Genomic DNA, 19,260 nt, shown 5'->3' with positions numbered 1-19,260 from the left:
GTAGAAAGGTTTGGAATAAGAAGGATTTCTGTTTCCCCCTGAATGATATGGTTTAGTTTCTAAGGCAGAAAAGCACCTTATTAATGCAAGCTTCTGCACAATTCCTTTTAAACCAGCATGTTATAAACTATCCAAACTTTTATACTTAATGGTTTATCAAAATAATATAATAAACTGAAATGGTGTCAGTCCAACTAACTTTTCCCAGATTACCTTTTCTGTAAATGTGCGTTTGGCAATGCGATATCATCTGGTAGCAGTTACCTCTGTGTGCGGTTGCTCTTTCCGAGAAAGGTTTTTGTATTACTGGCTCCTTCGCAGATTTAAATGCACAGCTGCAGTATCAGCGCAGCTTCCTCCTTCTTGTTTGTGGCTTGAGCAATGTTATTTACAATAGGCTAAAGTATCTTCCTTCTTCCGCTCCAGTGTCCGATTTCCTGGAACTATCTTCCTCATTTTGTACTACTAGGTCAGCAAAAATCTTCAGTGATTACACAAATAGCTGCCTTTAAAGGTAAAGGTACCCCTGACCGTTAGGTCCAGTCACGGATGACTCTGGAGTTGCGTGGTCATCTTGCTCTATAGGCCGAGGGAGCCGGCATTTGTCCGCAGACAGCTTCCGGGTAATGTGGCCAGCATGACTAAGCTGCTTCTGGCGAACCAGAGCAGTGCACGGAAACGCCGTTTACCTTCCCGCCGGAGCGGTGCCTGCTTATCTACTTGCACTTTGACGTGCTTTCAAACTGCTAGGTTGGCAGGAGCAGGGACCGAGCAATGGGAGCTCACCCTGTCGCGGGGATTCGAACCACCGCCCTTCTGATCAGCAAGCCCTAGGCTCTGATTTAGACCACAGCGCCACCCGCGTCCCTTATAGCTGCCTTTAGATAATTTGACAGAAATACATCTTACCTTAATGAGGAAGTCCTGTGATCAAGTCACCTTGTTTGCCTTCAGAGTTCACTGTCTATGTCGACAAAAGAGCCTTGTTTTCCATCCTTATGGTTTCATCTGTACTTGGACCAGGTTGTCAAGGAGGGGGTCACCTTCCCAAGTCCTCCCTCCAAGCTTCCAATAACTCAAAGGTAGGGGATTGGGTTACAAGGCTTTACTGCAGTCTTCTCTGGCACCAGTTACAGACATCAAACAGCAGTCTTATCTACAGCGTGTACTCTCCCCCCCCCCCCCGCAGGTTGACTCCAAGATTTATAGGGCAGCCCCATCACCTGCTCCCACTTTGGGGATTAATTATTAACACCTGCCTGAGGGGGCCGCACCCAGCGATACTTTACAGAATCACTCCCAGGTCCGGATTTAGGTCTGATGAGGCCCTAAGCTACTGAAGGTAATGGGGCCCTTTATATGTCCAGCTGTCCTTTGTCAACAACAAATTGTCACTTTTTTGTGTTGAATATATGCTATATGGCAATTTATGGACCTAATGGGTATCTAAAACCATTTTCACATAACAAAATATGTATTTTATCAGAGAAATTGTTGAACTGAAATACAATTAAGAAGAAGTATATTAATAGTGACATGTTTGGGGGACCCCAAGAGAGTGGTCCTAAGCTATAGCTTGTTTAGCTTATACGTAAATCCAGCACTGATCACTCCATGACACAGGTAGCTTTTCAGATAATGGACTCCTTTAAAGAGAGACATATATTCAACGAAGTAGGACACATGGCTATCCAAGAGAAGCATTAAGACAATACTGAAATCCTCATAAGTTTGATTATCCAAATGAGTAGCATCATTTTTCTGTTAAAATATGTAAACTGTGCATAGCAGAGGATAGGCTGGGTAGACTTATGAGAAATAAGGAAAGCTGGCCCAGGGCATTTTATGCGACAATGAAGACGTCATTTCTCCAACCACATTACATGTACAGAAGCTGACTGTTTAGCTGATTCTTATTTCAACACTGGCAATGGGACAGCACTCTCCATTTTACCTGAAGCTGTGTACACATTACGGCTAGGTCCATCATTTTTCGCAATATGGATTGAAGCCGGTTTGCAGGAAAATGCATCAAAATGCAGTGCAGGCGACTCTTATATTATGTGGGGGTTAGGTTCCAGCGATTGTGTGCAAAGCCACCATTGCGTATAGTAAAAAAAACATTGGGTCCAATGGTGGGTGGGATTGCCGTAATCATTTTCTAAAAAACAACAACAACCCCTTTCTATTTATTTTTATGCCAGGTGTGTAAAGCTGAATGTGTACAAGTTAAATGCACTTAAGCTGCAAATTACTTGTATTTCCTAAGGAACGACAAGATGGATACAGGATAGATAGGGATTGCTGCAAACATGAAGTGTGCACTGCCTCTCATACCAGCAGTTGGAAGGCATGGGATGGCTATGTTATGGAGGCAAGACCTCCCTTGCTGCCTTTTTGTCACAATAAAAGACAACAGGCAGAAGGTCAAAAGAGCTTATTCAGTGCTGCAGCATAGAGGTGTGGCAGGATCTCTCCAAAAGACCAGTCCCCGAATGCACAAAACCCAAAGCATTTATACTATCCTAGCAAGTGCATGCCCAATTTCTTCCTTTCTTGTGTTACTATTGACTAAGAACTTGCGTAGACAAAGCATGCTTAAGTCAGGGATTCTTTCAATTGGCTACAGGGCAGTTATTTCCTATCCCACCCTTATCTTGAGCTCAGGGGCAGAGCAGGTGTGGCCAGCCTTTCAGTTATCACTGTGGGGACATGATTATGCAGGCTCAGCAACCTGGCAGGCTGGGGACAGCTGGGTACGTGATGTGCTTGCTTCAGGTTATGGGGCCCAGCTATCAGTTATGGAGCAAACGGGAGTGTGCAGGCTACTTTAGGAGATGTATGCCAGGTTTTGTGGCATACAGAGCTCTGGTCTTCCAAGAAAGAGCAATTGTCCAGGGGGCTCATGAGGAATGCCATAGGGGGCTGCTGCTGCTGCTACTGCACCCTCTGTGCCGCCTGAGGCGATTGCCTTGCCCCAGTGGTAAGGCTGGCCCTGGAGGCAAGGATTTGTGTGTTAAAGCGGGTATTTGGGATGAGAGAAATAGTGGCTCTTTCTGAAACTTGCATTGGGATTTATGGCGTGTTATGTGTCAAAATAATTATTGGCAATAATTTTTATGCTAACTTAAAAGCTGTGTGAAAACCTTGCAAGGTATTTCATTTGTAAGTGGGATGGCAATTCAAACGAATGCTTCATAGTCTGTGTCAAAAAGAAACATATTTTTCATTGCTCGGGTGGCACGATACTGTCCTTGCGCCTTCATAGAACAATAGTGACACCTAATGGCATATTAGTTTAACTACATATTACATGTTGCTGTACAGGTTTTTTGTTTGTTTTTAAGGGGGAAAAATCATTTTGTTTTGTTTTTTTTAAAGTCCTGTTTCTTACTTCAAATCGACACAGGGCCTTTCAGCGTGACCAGTTAGACAGCCTCCAATTTCAGTTTTTAAACTTTGTGAAATACTTTTCAGTGACCACTGATGGAAATAACATTGCAATGAAGGGAGATGGCACAGCGGGCCTGTGTTATATGTGTGGCCTACATATCAGATTTATCATATCAGAATTATTTACATATCAGAATTTACATATCAGAATTATGGTGCTGGAGGAGACTCTTGAGAGTCCCATGGACTGCAAGAAGATCAAACCTCTCCATTCTGAAGGAAATCAGCCCTGAGTGCTCACTGGAAGGACAGATTGTGAAGCTGAGGCTCCAGTACTTTGGCCACCTCATGAGAAGAGAAGACTCCCTGGAGAAGACCCTGATGCTGGGAAAGATGGAGGGCACAAGGAGAAGGGGACGACAGAGGACGAGATGGTTGGACAGTGTTTTCGAGGTTACCAGCATGAGTTTGACCAAGCTGCGGGGGGCAGTGGAGGACAGGAGTGCCTGGCGTGCTCTGGTCCATGGGGTCACGAAGAGTCGGACACGACTAAACGACTAAACAACAACAACAACACATATCAGATGTAAAGACAGCAGAACTCATATTTAAGATAAAGAGTAACACAGTGATGCCACTGCTTCTGGAATTGGCCCTACAGTGAGAAAGAGCGTGGTGGTCAACTTCAAATATCAGAATTTGGAGTACCATTTAAGAACAGCAAATTGTCAGTTACTTAGTTTTTTATATATATTTTACCACAGTTGAGAGCGCCATTTGGATTTTTTGTCTTAGGTGCCAGTGTTTTTGGCCTCATCACTGCAAATGGAGTTTGGTGTTTCCCTTTTGGGCATTATGCAACAGGGAAGCACATGAGTTTCAGATAAAAATAAAACTTTTGCAGGTAAATGAAATGTGAGCGTTGTGTGTGTTGACTTTTTAAACTTCCAGCTTTCAAAAGCGAAGGGTGCTAAAAAGTTCTAACGCGACTTGGGAATTCAAAACATATTTGGGTTAAATTAATATAATTTAGTTTTGCTTGGTAAGTAAAATGTGTGAGAAATTGCATAGAAGTTGTTAAAAAGCATGGCCAAGTATTTGCAGTTACGTATTCTATATTACCTGACGTTTTCAGAAGGTAAAATTAAAATTCTTTGCTTTTCTGAAAGCAGTTCTTAGGAGACTCTTAATCTCAGGGCTGTGTGTTCCAGCCCCATACTGATTCCTGCATTGTGGGGTTGGACCTCATGGTCCTTTCCAATTCTGCAATTCTATGTTTCTGTGGTAATCTTAGATTTACTAAGCTAAATGTTGTCCAGTCACAAAAATAACAGCAGGTTTGAATTCTTCACACCCAAAAACAATATTTTAAAGATCCCTCACTGAAGAAATTTGGGGGGGGGGGAAATAAGTTTCACCCCTTAAAATGACACACCCTGCTCAGAGCCGCATTTAGGTTTGATGAGACCCTAAGCTACTGAAGGTAATGGGCCCTTTATATGTCCAGCTGTCCTTTGTCAACAACAAATTATCGCTGCTTTTTGTGTTGAATATATGCTATATGGTAATTTATGAACCTAATAGGTATCTAAAGCCATTTGCACATAACAGAATATGTGTTTTATCAAAGTAATTGATATAGAAATGAGCAGACCAGTGATATTTTAGGGAGCAGGTTAGCATTTGGGGCCCATTACTTGCACCATAGGAGCCTACACAACACAAAACACTGTTGCTGTATGTAGGTTTTAGTTTATTTGTTTTTTATCTTATATTTTGGAAATATCGTCACCTTTAAGGAAAGCTGTCTAAAGCTGTTGCGTCATTAAAAAGTCCCTGCAATTACCCCAAAATGCAAAACGAGCGAGGTCCCAACTAAAGAAGAATGGCAACAACTCTAGTTGACAGAACGTGCACAACTCGCCAGTGGCGTAGCGTGGGGGGTGCAGGGGGGGCCGGCCGCACCGGCCGCAACATCTGGGGGTTAGGGAAATCCACAGGTTAGGGGGCGCAAATCCACGGGTTAGGGGGCGCAAATCCATGGGTTAGGGGGCGCAAATTACTTGCCTTGCCCCGGGTGCTGATAACCCATGCTACGCCACTGCAACTCGCAGACTTAACACACAGAATAAGAGAACAGGAAGAACATACATTTAAAGAAGATTGAATAAGGTTTATTGAATATATGGGAAATAATTGTGTACGGCTGAAACTGCTGGAAGTGTTAAGATAAATTCAACAGTGTAAACAAGTTTGGATGGATGCAATAATGGAATAGGGTTTTTTTTGTAAAATATGAAGGGGTTTATGATATGCAAAAGGAACCATGGAAAGAGAAGAAATGAAGTAACTGGCATCTTAAGGATGTAAAATGCGTATCTGAAATTGTAAAACAGAAAACTTAATAAAATTATATACAAAAATAAATGGAAATATATAGTTAGAATGGATGGAAGAAGTCCCTGTAATTAACTGAGCTTTCTGACTATAAAGAGGAGGGAGAAGCCAGATACATTGTTCCCTGAGTGGGGGGGGGGGGATGAGAAGAAGGGCTTATACACACAAGGAGAAGCAGCCATTAACAAATCCTGGAAGATTTCTGTTTTGGTGCAGAGGAACAGGGACAGGAAAGCACATTGGCCCGATTCCAGCTCCTGATTTATTTAGCTTATTTCCATGACCTCCATTCCTGATTGTTACAAAACTTGACCTGAAAGAAACCCTGTGTGTGCAATCTCCAAATATATATTTTATAATATATTCTTAGCCAAATATATATTTTATTTTATTCTAAGCCAAATTAGCTGCAGGCGTGAGAGCCTCTCTGAGGCTGCCTTGGGGGTCTCTCTCACCAAACCCCCACCCCCTTGAGGAGATTAGTATATAGCATATATATTGTATCTAGATCTCCTCAGGAGGGTGGGGGCTTGGTGGGAGAGACCCCCAAGGCAGCCTCAGAGAGGCTCTCACACCTGCAACTAATTTGGCTAAGAATAAAAGCAGCCACCATATCTCCTCATATTCTTTTTTAAAAAATCTCAGCTAGATTTCTGGTGCAATTCAGGCCGGGCTCCGCCTCCTTCCTGAGTCCTCTATGTTGGGTGGGGCTGATGGGAGCTGTAGTCCAATATAGTTGGAGGGCTTCGCATTAGGGAAGACGGGCTCAGACTTACACATCAGGAGTAGAAACCAAAAGCTTATCCCCAAAAACCTGGTGTCTTTTGCAGTACCCCAAAAACCTGGTGTATTTTGGAAGTCGTCTTCTGCACGGGTCAGAGAGGTGGTGGGTGAGGCTGGAATTAGTACTGAGGATTGTTGGTGGCTTGGCTAGAAAGCCAAGCGAACATTTGTAGACCTTTATAGTATACAGTGGTACCTTGGGTTACAGACGCTTCAGGTTACAGACTCCGCTAACCCAGAAATATTACCTCGTGTTATGAACTTTGCTTCAGGATGAGAACAGAAATCACGCAGCAGCGGCGCGGCGGCAGCAGGAGGCCCCATTAGCCAAAGTGGTACTTCAGGTTAAGAACAGTTTCAGGTTAAGAATGGACCTCTGGAACGAATTAAGTACTTAACCCGAGGTACCAATGTATTGCTTCAATACCTTTTAATATATCTCTAATGTGTACTTGTCACTGGCTTTCTGATAATTCTGTTAGTTTGTTTGCCCACAGCCAGCAGAGCTTTGTGACACGTTAAACACTTACAAATGTATTATTACGGCATACGCATCTGATGTAGTTTCCTGTCGTAACAAATTTGTTAGGTGTTTTTTTTAATGTGCCACAAGGCTGTTTGGCATTCTTGCTGATAATGTTATTAGATTTAGCAGCCCTCAAATTGTCCTAATCTGCCGTTGTTGTTTTTTAACATTTTCGTTGTGCCTTCTGAAGCTTTAGAAGTACTCTTGCAGGAATTAACATGTGGAGATGAAGTATATGCATGGGATTTTTGGGGCGGCCAGGGGAGTAATGTAAGAAAGAATGAATAATAAAAAATCTGGGTTCAGTTACTATGGGAGAGAAAGGGTTCTGTATCTAGGTTAATCTGCCCTATAAAATGTCTCGTTGCTGCCATCTTTGAAAACCTTTAGCTGCCTAGAGTCTGGCACATGCTTCACCTGTATACATTGTACACCTGCCATTTTAGGTTTTGCGTACCTTTGACAATGGATGGTTCCTCAGAAGGAAATGGTCCAGCAGGAGAACAATCTGCAGCTGCGGGGCTGGTAGGAGCAATTAGCACTTGCACTAAAGAGCAAAAACAACAGGTAGGATATCTGAGTGCACACATATTATTTATTTCTATCTTTCAAAAGGTGTCTTCTAAATTACACTATAGAAAATGAAATTTTAAGTTGATCCACACTGTGGTTTTTATATTGTATTTTGTGTGTGTGTGTGTGTGAACTGCCCTGAGGATGAATGGTGGTATACAAATTTAGTAAATAACAATAAAATAAAAGTTTACATTTTCCAACCAGGGGGTTCCTCCCGTTAGAAATCTGTCTGGAACCTTAGTATTGATACAAATGTATAACATGCCTAGATCTCTCTTGGGTTTGGACCCCTCAACCTAGCTATTTAGCAGCTCCAATATTCCTAAGTGCTACAAGATGCCCATATTTTCAACCATCTTTCTACTGACAAGGGTCCTTATGGGACAAAGGAAATGGAGGATAGACTATGCTGTCAATAAAGTGATGTGTACTTTTCTTCATCATCTTAATGGGAGGGGGGGATATATAGCTCAGAGACAATGTGTCACAGGTTCAGACAGTAAGTACTAGGCTGTTGATTATTTATTGCATTTATTTGAGTTGCATTTTGTAAAAGGGGCAACTAATAAGTTTGATTAATATGAATAATTAATAATAATAATAATGTTTTCCCATAGCAGGAATTCTCTGGATGGCTCACAAAGCAAAAACAATATTTAAAAACAGTATAAACACAAAAAAACTATAACAAATTAATTTAAAAAAACCCCTAAAGCACAATTCAAAACTCAGCTTAAGACTCAGAGATTGAGACTATAAAGTGTTAATTAAAGAATAGATAACTCTTCACCTGGTGCTGGAAATTTCATAAAGATGGTGCCAAGTAGTCCTTTTTTTCTAAAAAAATGTTTAGGGGTATTCTCATTTTGACTCAAGAAAATGACCATTTTATTGTTCAAATCGGGGAAAAAAAAACAGTAAATGGACAAAAGTACAAAGATTCACAAAATGTTTAGGGGTATGTGTACCCCTGTGTCCCCCCAGAAAAAAGCACTGGTGCCAGTTGAACCTCTCTGAGAAGGCTGCTTTGAAATTGGGATACCCCCAATATCTTCTCCTGTTTCCAGTAGAATTTGGCATGGTGTTGGAGCCAATGCAGCTTGCCTGCCAGTACATCCTTGTTGCTACAATGACCAGGTTCACATGTTTAGGCATCCTTGCTGCTGCCTCACCCCTCCCAGAAAGCCACAGCCATACGGATGTCAGGTTAGGTAAGCAGTACTCCACTGACCACTACTGACCACCCCTCTTCCTGTCAGGAGCTCAGCCTACACTCGAGTAGGACCCTGGCAGAGACACATGCCTGACTGGCATGTTCCCTCGCTCCTGGTCGATTGTTCGGGAGCTTCAAAAGCTTTCTTCTGCTCGAACATCACAGCGACCAATGTCAACCAACACCGGCACACTTAGGGATCCACAGAGTTTGCGCATTTCGTGTGACAGACCTCAGCAACTCAGCATTTTGGCTAATCTACTTTATTTACATATAAACACACATGGAGCACTGCAACATGGCTCCCTCTCTCTCTAGCATCAGACAGCAAAGAGGGAAAAAACAAAGGACAATAGTCCCACTTCACGGAACACAAACATCCTGTCTCTGTCACTTCCCACTCTGTGGAGTCAAAGCATATACTGTCCTGTGAAAGACAGAAATCCCATGACTGCAATCATGGAGCAGGAATTCTAACACTTCCTTCCACATGGGACAGGTTCACAGTTTTAGTGTTATGTACATGAGCTGGAAGAACTCCAAGCAAAGCTTTGGGTTCATGCCTCTCCCCCTCCTTCTCTTCCTGTGCTACCAGAAGGACTTTGCCAGAATGTTTAAGATTCACTTCCCCCTAATTTTGGCTTGCTGTTGTGTATGAACCAGAAGTTGAACTATTGTAGCTGTCACAAAGAGTTGGGGTCAAATGATAGAAAACTGAAATGTTTGTTTGACCTTTTGCTACACCCCAAGGCCCCAGTGTTCCTTCCTGCCTCCTTTCCTGAATGGACCATCAGAGATGACCTTCGTTTCATCCCAGCCAACGTCCGGATGCAGTTTAGGCCTCAGTTCATTTTACAGGCAAATATTTATAAATGCTCGGGGCCTTCAGTTGGAGTTACCTGGTGAGGCGCAATGCTATTCATCTGCCATGAGAGCAGCACAAAAGACTGGTAATTTTAGACTCCACTATTTCCACTATTTCCCAGAGTCTGTCAAGACTGGCCCGTACGGGCAGGGGTACCTTTACCTTTTACCTTATTTCTGAAGCACATGAGAAACATTCACTGCCTATGTCAGTAGTTAGAAGCAAGTTCAGAACTCAGAACAAACTTTTCTTTTTTTTGTAAGTTGGCTTCAATACCATGTTGTGTATAATTGGTTTATAAATCAAATTCGGAGATTTAAGCACAGCTGGTGTGGTTTGATACAGTGGGATTCCAGTATCTCACCCCCTGTCCTGATCTTCAGTCTTTTAACCAAACTATGGTAAAGTTCTATGGCTCTATATGGTAGCAGTTAATAATCCATTTGGCTAATCTATTGTAGACTTAATTCTGTTTACTAAGGTGGGGCCTTTAGGTACACAGTTAAGTTTGTCTTGTGACCCCCCAGGATGTGGCAGGATACAGGGAAGGGTAAGAACTCTGTAAATGACCTCAGAGTATGTCACAACCACAAGATCATCAGTTTCAAAACAATATACTTCACACCATGAGTTTATTTGCCTATTACATTTATATACCACCTCCATTCCAAGATAATCAAGATGGCATGTGTCCCCACATTATCTTCCCAACAGCCCTGTGAGGTAGCTTAGGCTGAGATACTGCCACTGACCCAAGGTCATACAGTGAACTTCACTGCTTTCCACACCCTAGTCCACAACTCTAACCACTCTGCCACAGTGTTGTTTTAACTGGGTCACTTTGTAGTTCCACAAGTACCCAAACCAAGAAATTTATGGAGGGACTGATTCAGCAACTAAAACATTCTCTGTCTTAGGGTGAAAATATATAGCTGCTCTAGGGTGGGCTAGCGTCATCATGTGTTTATGTTGACATGTGCATAGAATTCAGTTTTACATATGCTGTTGCTTAGACAAAAAGTGGATTAGTCAGGGATGTGTGATGCAGCAAATGGTTTTGTTGGGGTCATATAATAGGTTGTATTGTGCATAGGTACCGTCACTGTACAGACTGCTATCCTTTGCACACAACACACATAGAGTTATAGCTAGTTTATTCTTCTCTGAATTGGTGTATTAGCTGCTTTTACTTTATCTGCTTTCTTATATATTGTAGCAGTTTTCTACCAGTGGTTGTTTTCCATTCTGCTTCCCTGAGAAACATAAATAAATACTCAGCTACATGGTGCAATGGCCCATCTGACTTTTTTTTTTTGGCAACAAAGGGAATGCTTGTCAAAAGAACCTATCCATATGTGTGTATCAATGTTGTCAGCGATGAGGGTGTGGCAATGCAAACCACATGGATAGCAGTAGCAATCTAAAACAGCAGTGGGGAAGCTCCAGGCATCCCAGTTTGACCTACAAGTGTGTTTTGCCACACTCACCTGCCCTACTCATGAAGTTATATGTGGTTGCCTAAAAAAAACCTATCCTTTGTGGGATGTAATCCATTGGAGCATTCCTTGTTTCCCTAGAGTGGATACAGGCAGGGAGGTGTTACTCCAGCCAGTATAACTTCCTGTTCCCCTAGTCTGTAGCGTCCTCCCCCTGCATGTGACCAAAAAGATGGGCATGACCCTGGCTGACTCCACAAAAGAGCCAAGTCACGCAGCCATCTTTCCCTTGATGCCATGCTGCTCTCTATTTTGTTCTCCTGATGCTGTTCTCTTACTGTATTTTGCTGTCTGCTGGCTCTCAGCCAGCAGCACATGGGCTCAATCCCCATGTGGGATTAACTCGCAATTTGCTATGTAATTATAAGCTAAAGCCTGCCTTCAGGGATCATACTGTGAGCTGAATGTGAGTAAACTTATTGCTACTTTTAAGGAAAGGCTCTTGTGTCCTTATTCTTTTAAGAGGGTGAAAAAGGGGACACCAGGAATAATGCATCTGGGCAAGCCAGATTGGATTGCTTAAACTAAAGAGAATCTGCAAACTAGCTTCCTGCTGTATTGAGGGGAATCTGCTCTGTTACATGACTCACAGGCGTGAGTGAAGGAAGGATAATGTTTAATCAATATATACTCTCCCACTATCCTTAACATTTCTACATCCTTGTACCTGTATCAAAACTTCATGCGCCAGTGATATCATCTGGTGACCACCCACACAGGTGCCTGATGGCATTGTGATGTCACATGACAGACAGGTGAGGGGTCCCACCCACCTATCAAATGCACTTGTGCATGATGGGGGAGATAAGGATCTGGCCCAGATCCTGACATAAAGTTCCAGACACAAAGAAAACAGTCACACGTTACAAATATACAACATAGGTTAACGCTTTAGCATCTGCATCCTCAATCAGCTTTTGCATCCTCAATCAGCTCTGAAAAGTTTGTGTGTGATAGAGAGGGGAGGGATGTATCCAGTACAGCTTAGCATGTGAAGGCTGCTTTAAATCCTTCCATGTGGCAGCTGTTGTTACATGGAGAGCTGCTGGCCCATGGTGATTCATCTCACAGATTAGGCAGGTTTGGCCATGTAACCACAGATGTTGGAAGAGGGAGGTTAGCACTTCCCTGGTGGAACTTGCTGGGACTTTATGGTGAGCCACAACGAACAACTCGTCATGTCACAACAGTTTCCACATGGAAGGATTTAAGGCGTTCAGCCCTAAGCTGATATTAGGAAAAGGTAACAGCCCGAGAGCGATTTAGTCAAATGCAGGCAGGTGATATATTTTTAGCCACATAGGCACATCATTGCACAGTTGATCAAGCATAAGTCTATCTAATTCAGCAGACTGCATGTGTTTGGCATTTTCTCCTTCAGCGTTGCTCCTTATCATTTCGCTTTCATTGTGCAAGCCTTTTATTAGAACGGATGCTTGTTTTGTCTGCAATTCAATCATTTGACTTGTCCCTCCTTCCCCCTCACCTTTTCGAACAACTAAATTAATACAGTAGTCAACTGCTGACTTAGATATTTAAAAATAAATAAATAAAAGCACGACCTCATTCTTAGCTCCCATTTGAATTTGTGCACAAATTTACCTGCTTACTTGTATTTTATTATGTTTCAAAATTCAACCCTTTCTTGCTTCTGAAAATAAAACGGCCACCCTGAAATACTTTCCCTAGCTATTAATGTGTTGGCTTTTGGTTTATTCATTTTTTTCAGTACTGTGCTGTAGCACCTCTGCCTATTTTATTGTTTTTGCATCAGTGATTCTTTCTGTGCCTTTTCCTTGCCTTCAGATTCTTGAGTTGCCAGGCGAAGGGGATGAGTGGAAAAAGAAGACGGTAAGAGTTTGGAGGGAGGCAACTACCTAGCAGAGAGTAGCAGAGTTCAAGCATTTCCGGGGGGTGGGTATAAATAATATATTATTATTATTACTGTAGCTTCTGAGCTGAAGCCCTTGGTGTTTGAAGAAAGTAATATGACCTTTTCAGGCTGAAGATGCATGTCACAAGTGGGTTCAGAGGATGCATTTCCCTCCCAGTCAGAGATATCCTCTGAATCCATGGCCTTTCCCCCTGTAGATAAAGTGTAAGGGGCCCTTGGTCATGACACCAGTACATTCTGAGTGGTTGTCTTGGCACCTAGGCAAACTGAGGGTCTCTTAGACATCACAGAATTAGCCTAAGTGAGCAACTCAACTGTCATGCCTGCCTAGCAGCTTCCTTCCTAGTGCTAATAAAGGTAAAGGTAAAGGACCCCTGACAGTTAAGTCCAGCTGCATATGACTCTGGGGTTGCGGCGCTCATCTCGCTTTACAGGCCAAGGGAGCCAGTGTTTGTCCGCAGACAGCTTCCGGGTCATGTGGCCAGCATGACTAAGCTGCTTCTGGTGCAACAGAACACCAAAACCAGAGCAGTGCACCGAAACACTGTTTACCTTCCCACTGGAGTGGTACCTATTTATCTACTTGCACCTTTTGGCGTGCTTTCAAACTGCTAGGTTGTCAGGAGCTGGGACTGAGCAACGGAAGCTCACCCCATTGCGGGTATTTGAACCGCCGACCTTCTGATTGGCAAGCCCAAGAGGCTCAGTGGTGCTGCCCTGTGTTTTCTTTGTTGTCATTTAACCTTGATCTGGTTCACAAGTAATGGTGAGCTATAATCAGGGGAAAAAAACTATGAGGAGTGTGCTGGTGTGTTCTACTCAATCAGCATCTCTGGGACAAACAAACCACAAGGCTTGCCTTAGTGTTATATGTGAAGAGCATTTGAGGTTTGTTTCTCTCTCAGTAAACCACAAATGGATTCAAAGGTTTGTTCTTGGGTTACCAGTTAGTGGTTTGCACGTAATATTTGTTTCTCCTATGGGTAGGCAAGGCAGAGTGGGTACGAGTGCTTCTGCACATTGCTTGTTCATTCACTGTAAACCGTGATTTGTTTCTGATGATGACTTACTGTTGACACCCATAAGTGTTGGTTTATCATGATTTTGTTCACCATTTCCAGTAGCAGTTAGTGCAGCTGCCTGTCTGGCCAGGACAGGTTGGCTGGCACTGCACCTAGTTTCTCCTTTGTGCATTGGCTATCTCCCCACCCCTGTGTTTGCCACCTGCTCTCTCTGCTAAATTATGACAAGTTGAGGGGAATTTATAATTCATAATTTATAAAACTGCATGTGCCCTACAGCTGATGCCATCATGGTAAAAATAATCCTACCCCTTGAGCATGCAGAAATGGTGAGCAAGAGAGGAAAAGAGAGTGATGGATGACTGAACCAATCCTTTCTCCTGCATTGCAACAGAAATCAGTTGGCTGCCTTTTGCCACCCTGATCTCGTCTGCATTGTGATGGTCGACCATACTTCCCTCCCTTCCTTCCTTCATGCACCCAGCAATCCACCACTGCGATTCATGAAGCAATAAAGTGGGTTCAGCACAGCAGACAGGTTGTGGGAATGGCTGGAGCATCTATTCTGTTGTCCCCTCATCTTGAAGTGCAGGCACTGGCTACAAGGGAGAGAGAGGGCCTTTTTGGGGGTGGCTCCTCTGTTGTGGCTTTCCTGATGTGCACAATGAGTTTTTGGGATAGGCATTGCTTTATGGCTTTGTGTTGGTCTGGCATTTAGTGTGAGCTTGTATCATCATTGTTACATTTCAAATGTGGTTTTATTTAACATTGTGCATCATCTGGAGGATCTGTATTCTGAGACAACTAAGAATATAGATAATAAATAAATAAGCGTGAGTGATAATGAAGTGGCCAGGTATATGTAGGTGTGGGTGTCAAACTTCAAATGGGGAAGGTAAGAATGTGAATGCCTTCCCTGTTCAAAATCATGTTACAACCCCCAGAATGCTTTAAGTTTGGGTCTGGCTTGAAATGGGTCCACCCTGTGCTACTGCCTGATTTAGAGTATTTTATCACTGTAACTCAGAACCGCTCGTTTTCTCTTAGCAACAAATAGAGCGTCAGCTGAAATGCCTGGCATTTCAAAATCCGGGACCGCTTCTAGCAGACTTCAACCCTGAAACCCGAGAGCAGCAGAAGAAAGCCTGCCTGTCAATGATAAACCAGGATTGCTTTAACAATACAAAGAAGTAAGTAACATGCGGCATCTTATTCTATATTTTAAATTGGGAATAATTACAGACCATCATAATAATTACCATAAGATCATAAGGCTAGGTCCTGATGTTCATAATTTAAGACAGCAGTACGATGCAAACTGTCTTTTAAGGCCCACCGGTTTCTCTGGAATTTGCTTTCTGATAAAAAGGCACAGAATTGGTAGTTGATTAACATTCATTAGGCTGACAAGGGAAAAATCAGAAGTGGGGCCCAATGGTAACATCCATCTTCTCTTGTTCTCCATGCTCCAACATAGACTGTATCCTTTTTAGTAGCCCCAGTAGGCAGGTGTTCATCTGGAGTAGAACCACAGTTGATCATAAATATTACCTGCTCATCTGAGGGCAGAGCTGATTTTTCTATCTGCCGAGGCTGCATTCTCTTTAAAAAACAAGAGAAAAGTGCATAAAAGAAACTGCCATAAGTTATCATGCCATCCTTAGGGTCACTGCACTCAACTGGTTTAGAATTTTTCCAGTATAATGGTAAAATAGTAACGGACAGCTTACATCTTTATGGAGACTACAGTGGTACCTTGGTTCTCGAATTTAATTTATTCCAGGAGTCGGTTCTACTCCCGAAATGGTTCGAAAACCAAGGTGCAGCTTCTGATTGTGCTGCAGGAGCCTCACTCAGTTGGAAGCTGTGGAAGCCATGTTGGACATTCGGCTTCTGAAAAACGTTCGCAAACAGAAACTCTGACTTCCGGGTTTGTAGCATCTGGGAGCCAATTTATTCGGGAACCAAGCCATTCGACTACCAAGGTACCACTGTACTTGAGTGCAGCAAAACTTTCTCATTCCCCTTCTTCTTCACATGATTTATTTAGTACAGTATAACAAACTCCATGGAAAATGTCCAGGATTTGGAGAAATGGGCCATCAATATGCTGATGGTACCCTTCTCTATTTTGTTTTTGCATCTGAATCGGAAGCAAATAGCGGCTTTGAACTGACTCTTAGAGACACTAATAAATTGCATGAGGAGGACAAAAAATAGTCTGAATCCCAAGAAAACTAGAATTGATGGTGGTTGTGAATTCTGCTGATAAGGAAGCAGGATAGGCTTATTGATAGTGCTCATCAAGATCAGAATCCAGGACACCTCTAATTTATTTTAAATATGCTGTTTGCAAGACAGTACAGGAATGCAATTCCCTATCTCTAGTTAGTTTGGATTGTAATTAATCATGCTGGCCAGTCTTTGTGGCTAATGTTCCTGGCTGTCCCCTGCAGAATACTCCGCTGAAGCCTAGTTTGTTGATACGTGTGCCCATTTGTTAGGTAAATTGTACAACTGATCAGATTTCTGATATTTAGGGTCCCTTGCTAACTGCACAAATGACAGCTGTTTTTATATGGCTACAGTGCTTAACTGCATAACTTAGCATGAGCATCTAGGTTACCTGTGGAAAATCTACCAGGGCACAGCAGTCCTTAGCAAACATCTTCCCAAAACAACCCCCAACTCATCCTTCCAAGTTGGACTTAGGTAATATGGCCCCAAGTTAAGGTCTGAGAATCAAAACTGTTTTCTCAGTACAGTAGTACCTTGGTTTTCAAGCATCTTGGAAGCCGAACGTTTTGGTTTTTGAATGCCAAAAACCAGGAAGTAATTGCTTCCGTTTTGAAACTTTTCTCAATTTTCTCCATTGACTTTGGTGGGCTTTGGAGACTGCTCATTGCGCCTCGGTTGTTGAACGTTTGGGAAGTCGAATGGTCTTCCAGAATGCATTACTTTCGACAACCGAGGTACACTGTATATTGCAGGAGTATCAGGAGGAAGTACGGAGGCCCCCACCCACGGCTTTCTCACTTTTATTTGCTTTGTACTCTGAAAACCAATGGCGATTCCATGTTTTCTCTTTTACAGACCCGTAAAGAAATATGACAAACACGGCCGGCTGCTTTCCAGTAAAGCGGATTTATGTGACTGCCTGGAGAAGAACTGCTTGGGCTGCTTCTACCCCTGCCCTAAATGCAATTCCACCAAGTGTGGGGCAGAGTGTCGCTGCAACCGGAAATGGGTTTACGATCAGATTCAAATAGAGGCCGGGCCGGTTATCAGATTTCCGTTTTGAATGGCTATTTACCTGACCACTGTTGTTGTGAAACAGAGGCTGGACTTATTTATTTATTTATTTATTTAAGAAGAGAGAGGGGCATTATTCCTCCTGTTAGTTAGAGGAACAAAATGCCTGACGTGCAAAGACGGGTAGCAGAGCTGTCAGAGTGTGACATGCAGACCATAATATTGAGTGTGGAAGAGAGCGGAGCTTAACACTTTCACCACCCATCACTTAGGTATCTGCTCCAAATCACTCCCCAAGCAGTCTTTTCTGCCTGTGGGGGCCAAAATACATGCATAGCCACATTTTGAACACTAGGTGTGTGGAGTTGGAAAAGGGCAGATGAAAAAGTTCTCATATCTTTTTGTTCACATTTGCTCTGAGCCAGGCGTTGGTTCATAATATGTTGCCTAGCCTCTGAGTTTCTTCAATTTAAACAAGTTAGGAGTTGGAATTGGCTACTAGGAAGTTTATTTAATCTTTCTCATCTGTTAAGGCTGGGGGGGGGGATTTGAACATTTTCATTGGACAGATCCAGCTGCCTCGGGAATAAACCAATTCAAAGCCAGCAGAAGCAAATTAAAGAAAAAGCAGGCCTCCCCTCTTTAAAAGCTCATTATTTCTTGACTGCATCTATACATGCCTCATATAGATTATTGTACCCTGTTATTGCTCAGGTGAAAAGACTGCCCTCCTGAAAATCACACTGCAAAGTGACTCTTGCAAACAGAAGGAAGAAAGGGGGAACCAAGGAATTCAAGATTAATGAAAGCCTCTTCTTGTTCCCCAACGGGCTGCTGCACAACTCAAAAATTGATTCCTTCTGTGTTTATCATCTGTGCAGAACGAGGGGCTATCAAAGTAAATGTTTAAGTCCTTGAGCAAAGTTGCAGAAAATAAAGTTGGATATAAGTAATGTCAAGCATACAGTTTTTATTGGTACGAAGACCCGGGTTCTAAATGTATTTAAGGAATTCATAGTTTAAAAGTCAACCATTTTACACTAGTCTGCCTGTAATGTACATAAAAAAATGGACATTCGTATTCATAAAAGGAAACATGCAGGTGATTTTTGTTAAAAGTGTCATTTCCAACTTTGAGTCCGTCCCCCCCCCCCCTTAAATGAGTTGCTTACTCTTAAGATACTGTGGTCATAACAAACTGAAATGGATAACAAGTCAAGGCTCCTTGACTGGGGGGAAAAATCAGGGACATAGAGGTTAGTGGAAAGGAAATAGGCATGTATGCTGGTAATATAGTGGTGTATATGAAGAAGTTATCAAATGATATACAGTACTGGCTAAAATCACAATGAAAACTTAATTAGAATTTTGAGGGAGCCCCACCTTTCCCAGCGAAGAGAAACGCTGACACGTTAAATTGTTATTCTGTTTAACCAAGGTTTCTGCAGTGTTTGCTTCTCTTTGCAGTTTACTTATGCAATAGCCGCACACTTAAATTGTTAATGTAAATTAAAACTTTAAAGAACTTTGGGCTAACTCCCATGTGAAATCCTGTGAGAGTTGATTGGTTCCCCCCTCCCCACAATACCTCTTTGCTTGGTTGTAGTTTTCTTTTGACTCCAATTGACCTCCACAAAATTGGCTAGGTGGCCTTGACCCCTTTTTCTTATTTCAGAGAAAAATAGAGCCATTACACTTTCTATTGGGAGGCTTGGTTGTTCACTTTCATTTTTCCCTCATCGGCTGTTAATATGAGACAGGCAGCCACGGGAAATCACTTCTGATATGCCAACTTGGTCAGGTTTTCAGCTGGTGCTGTTTGGTATAGCTCCAACACAAGTTG

General features: G+C 42.6%; 1 protein-coding gene across 11 annotated transcripts; it reads left to right on the top strand.

Annotated features, from left to right (window-relative positions):
- The first annotated feature begins 909 nt into the window (after positions 1-909).
- Positions 910-18,370, top strand: ARL14EPL (ARF like GTPase 14 effector protein like). Of its 11 annotated transcripts, none has more exons than XM_079995857.1 (5): positions 1,319-1,342; positions 7,546-7,666; positions 13,056-13,100; positions 15,213-15,355; positions 17,259-18,370. In XM_079995857.1, exons 2-5 carry the CDS (start codon positions 7,565-7,567, stop codon positions 17,464-17,466), a joined length of 498 nt encoding a protein of 165 aa, XP_079851983.1. In that variant the 5' UTR covers positions 1,319-1,342; positions 7,546-7,564; the 3' UTR covers positions 17,467-18,370. The 11 variants fall into 11 exon arrangements, with proteins under 11 accessions (XP_079851981.1, XP_079851983.1, XP_079851985.1 ...); XM_079995859.1 differs by lacking the exon at positions 1,319-1,342 and adding an exon at positions 2,428-2,756; XM_079995865.1 differs by lacking the exon at positions 1,319-1,342 and adding an exon at positions 2,803-2,983.
- Positions 18,371-19,260: the final 890 nt, after the last annotated feature.

The sequence above is a fragment of the Podarcis cretensis genome, assembly GCF_951804945.1.
Source record: "Podarcis cretensis genome assembly, chromosome: 11".
Classification (NCBI taxonomy): Eukaryota; Metazoa; Chordata; class Lepidosauria; order Squamata; family Lacertidae; genus Podarcis; species Podarcis cretensis.
Note: the sequence above shows the minus strand (reverse complement) of the source record. Positions and strands in the feature narration are given on the sequence as shown.

Coding starts and splice junctions, on each gene's coding strand:
- ARL14EPL (XM_079995855.1), top strand. CDS start 967: ATGTCGACAAAAGAGCCTTGTTTTCCATCCTTATGGTTTCATCTGTAC. Junction 1,083..7,545: donor AAGCTTCCAATAACTCAAAG/GTAGGGGATTGG, acceptor CTGCCATTTTAG/GTTTTGCGTACCTTTGACAA. Junction 15,356..17,258: donor TGCTTTAACAATACAAAGAA/GTAAGTAACATG, acceptor TCTCTTTTACAG/ACCCGTAAAGAAATATGACA.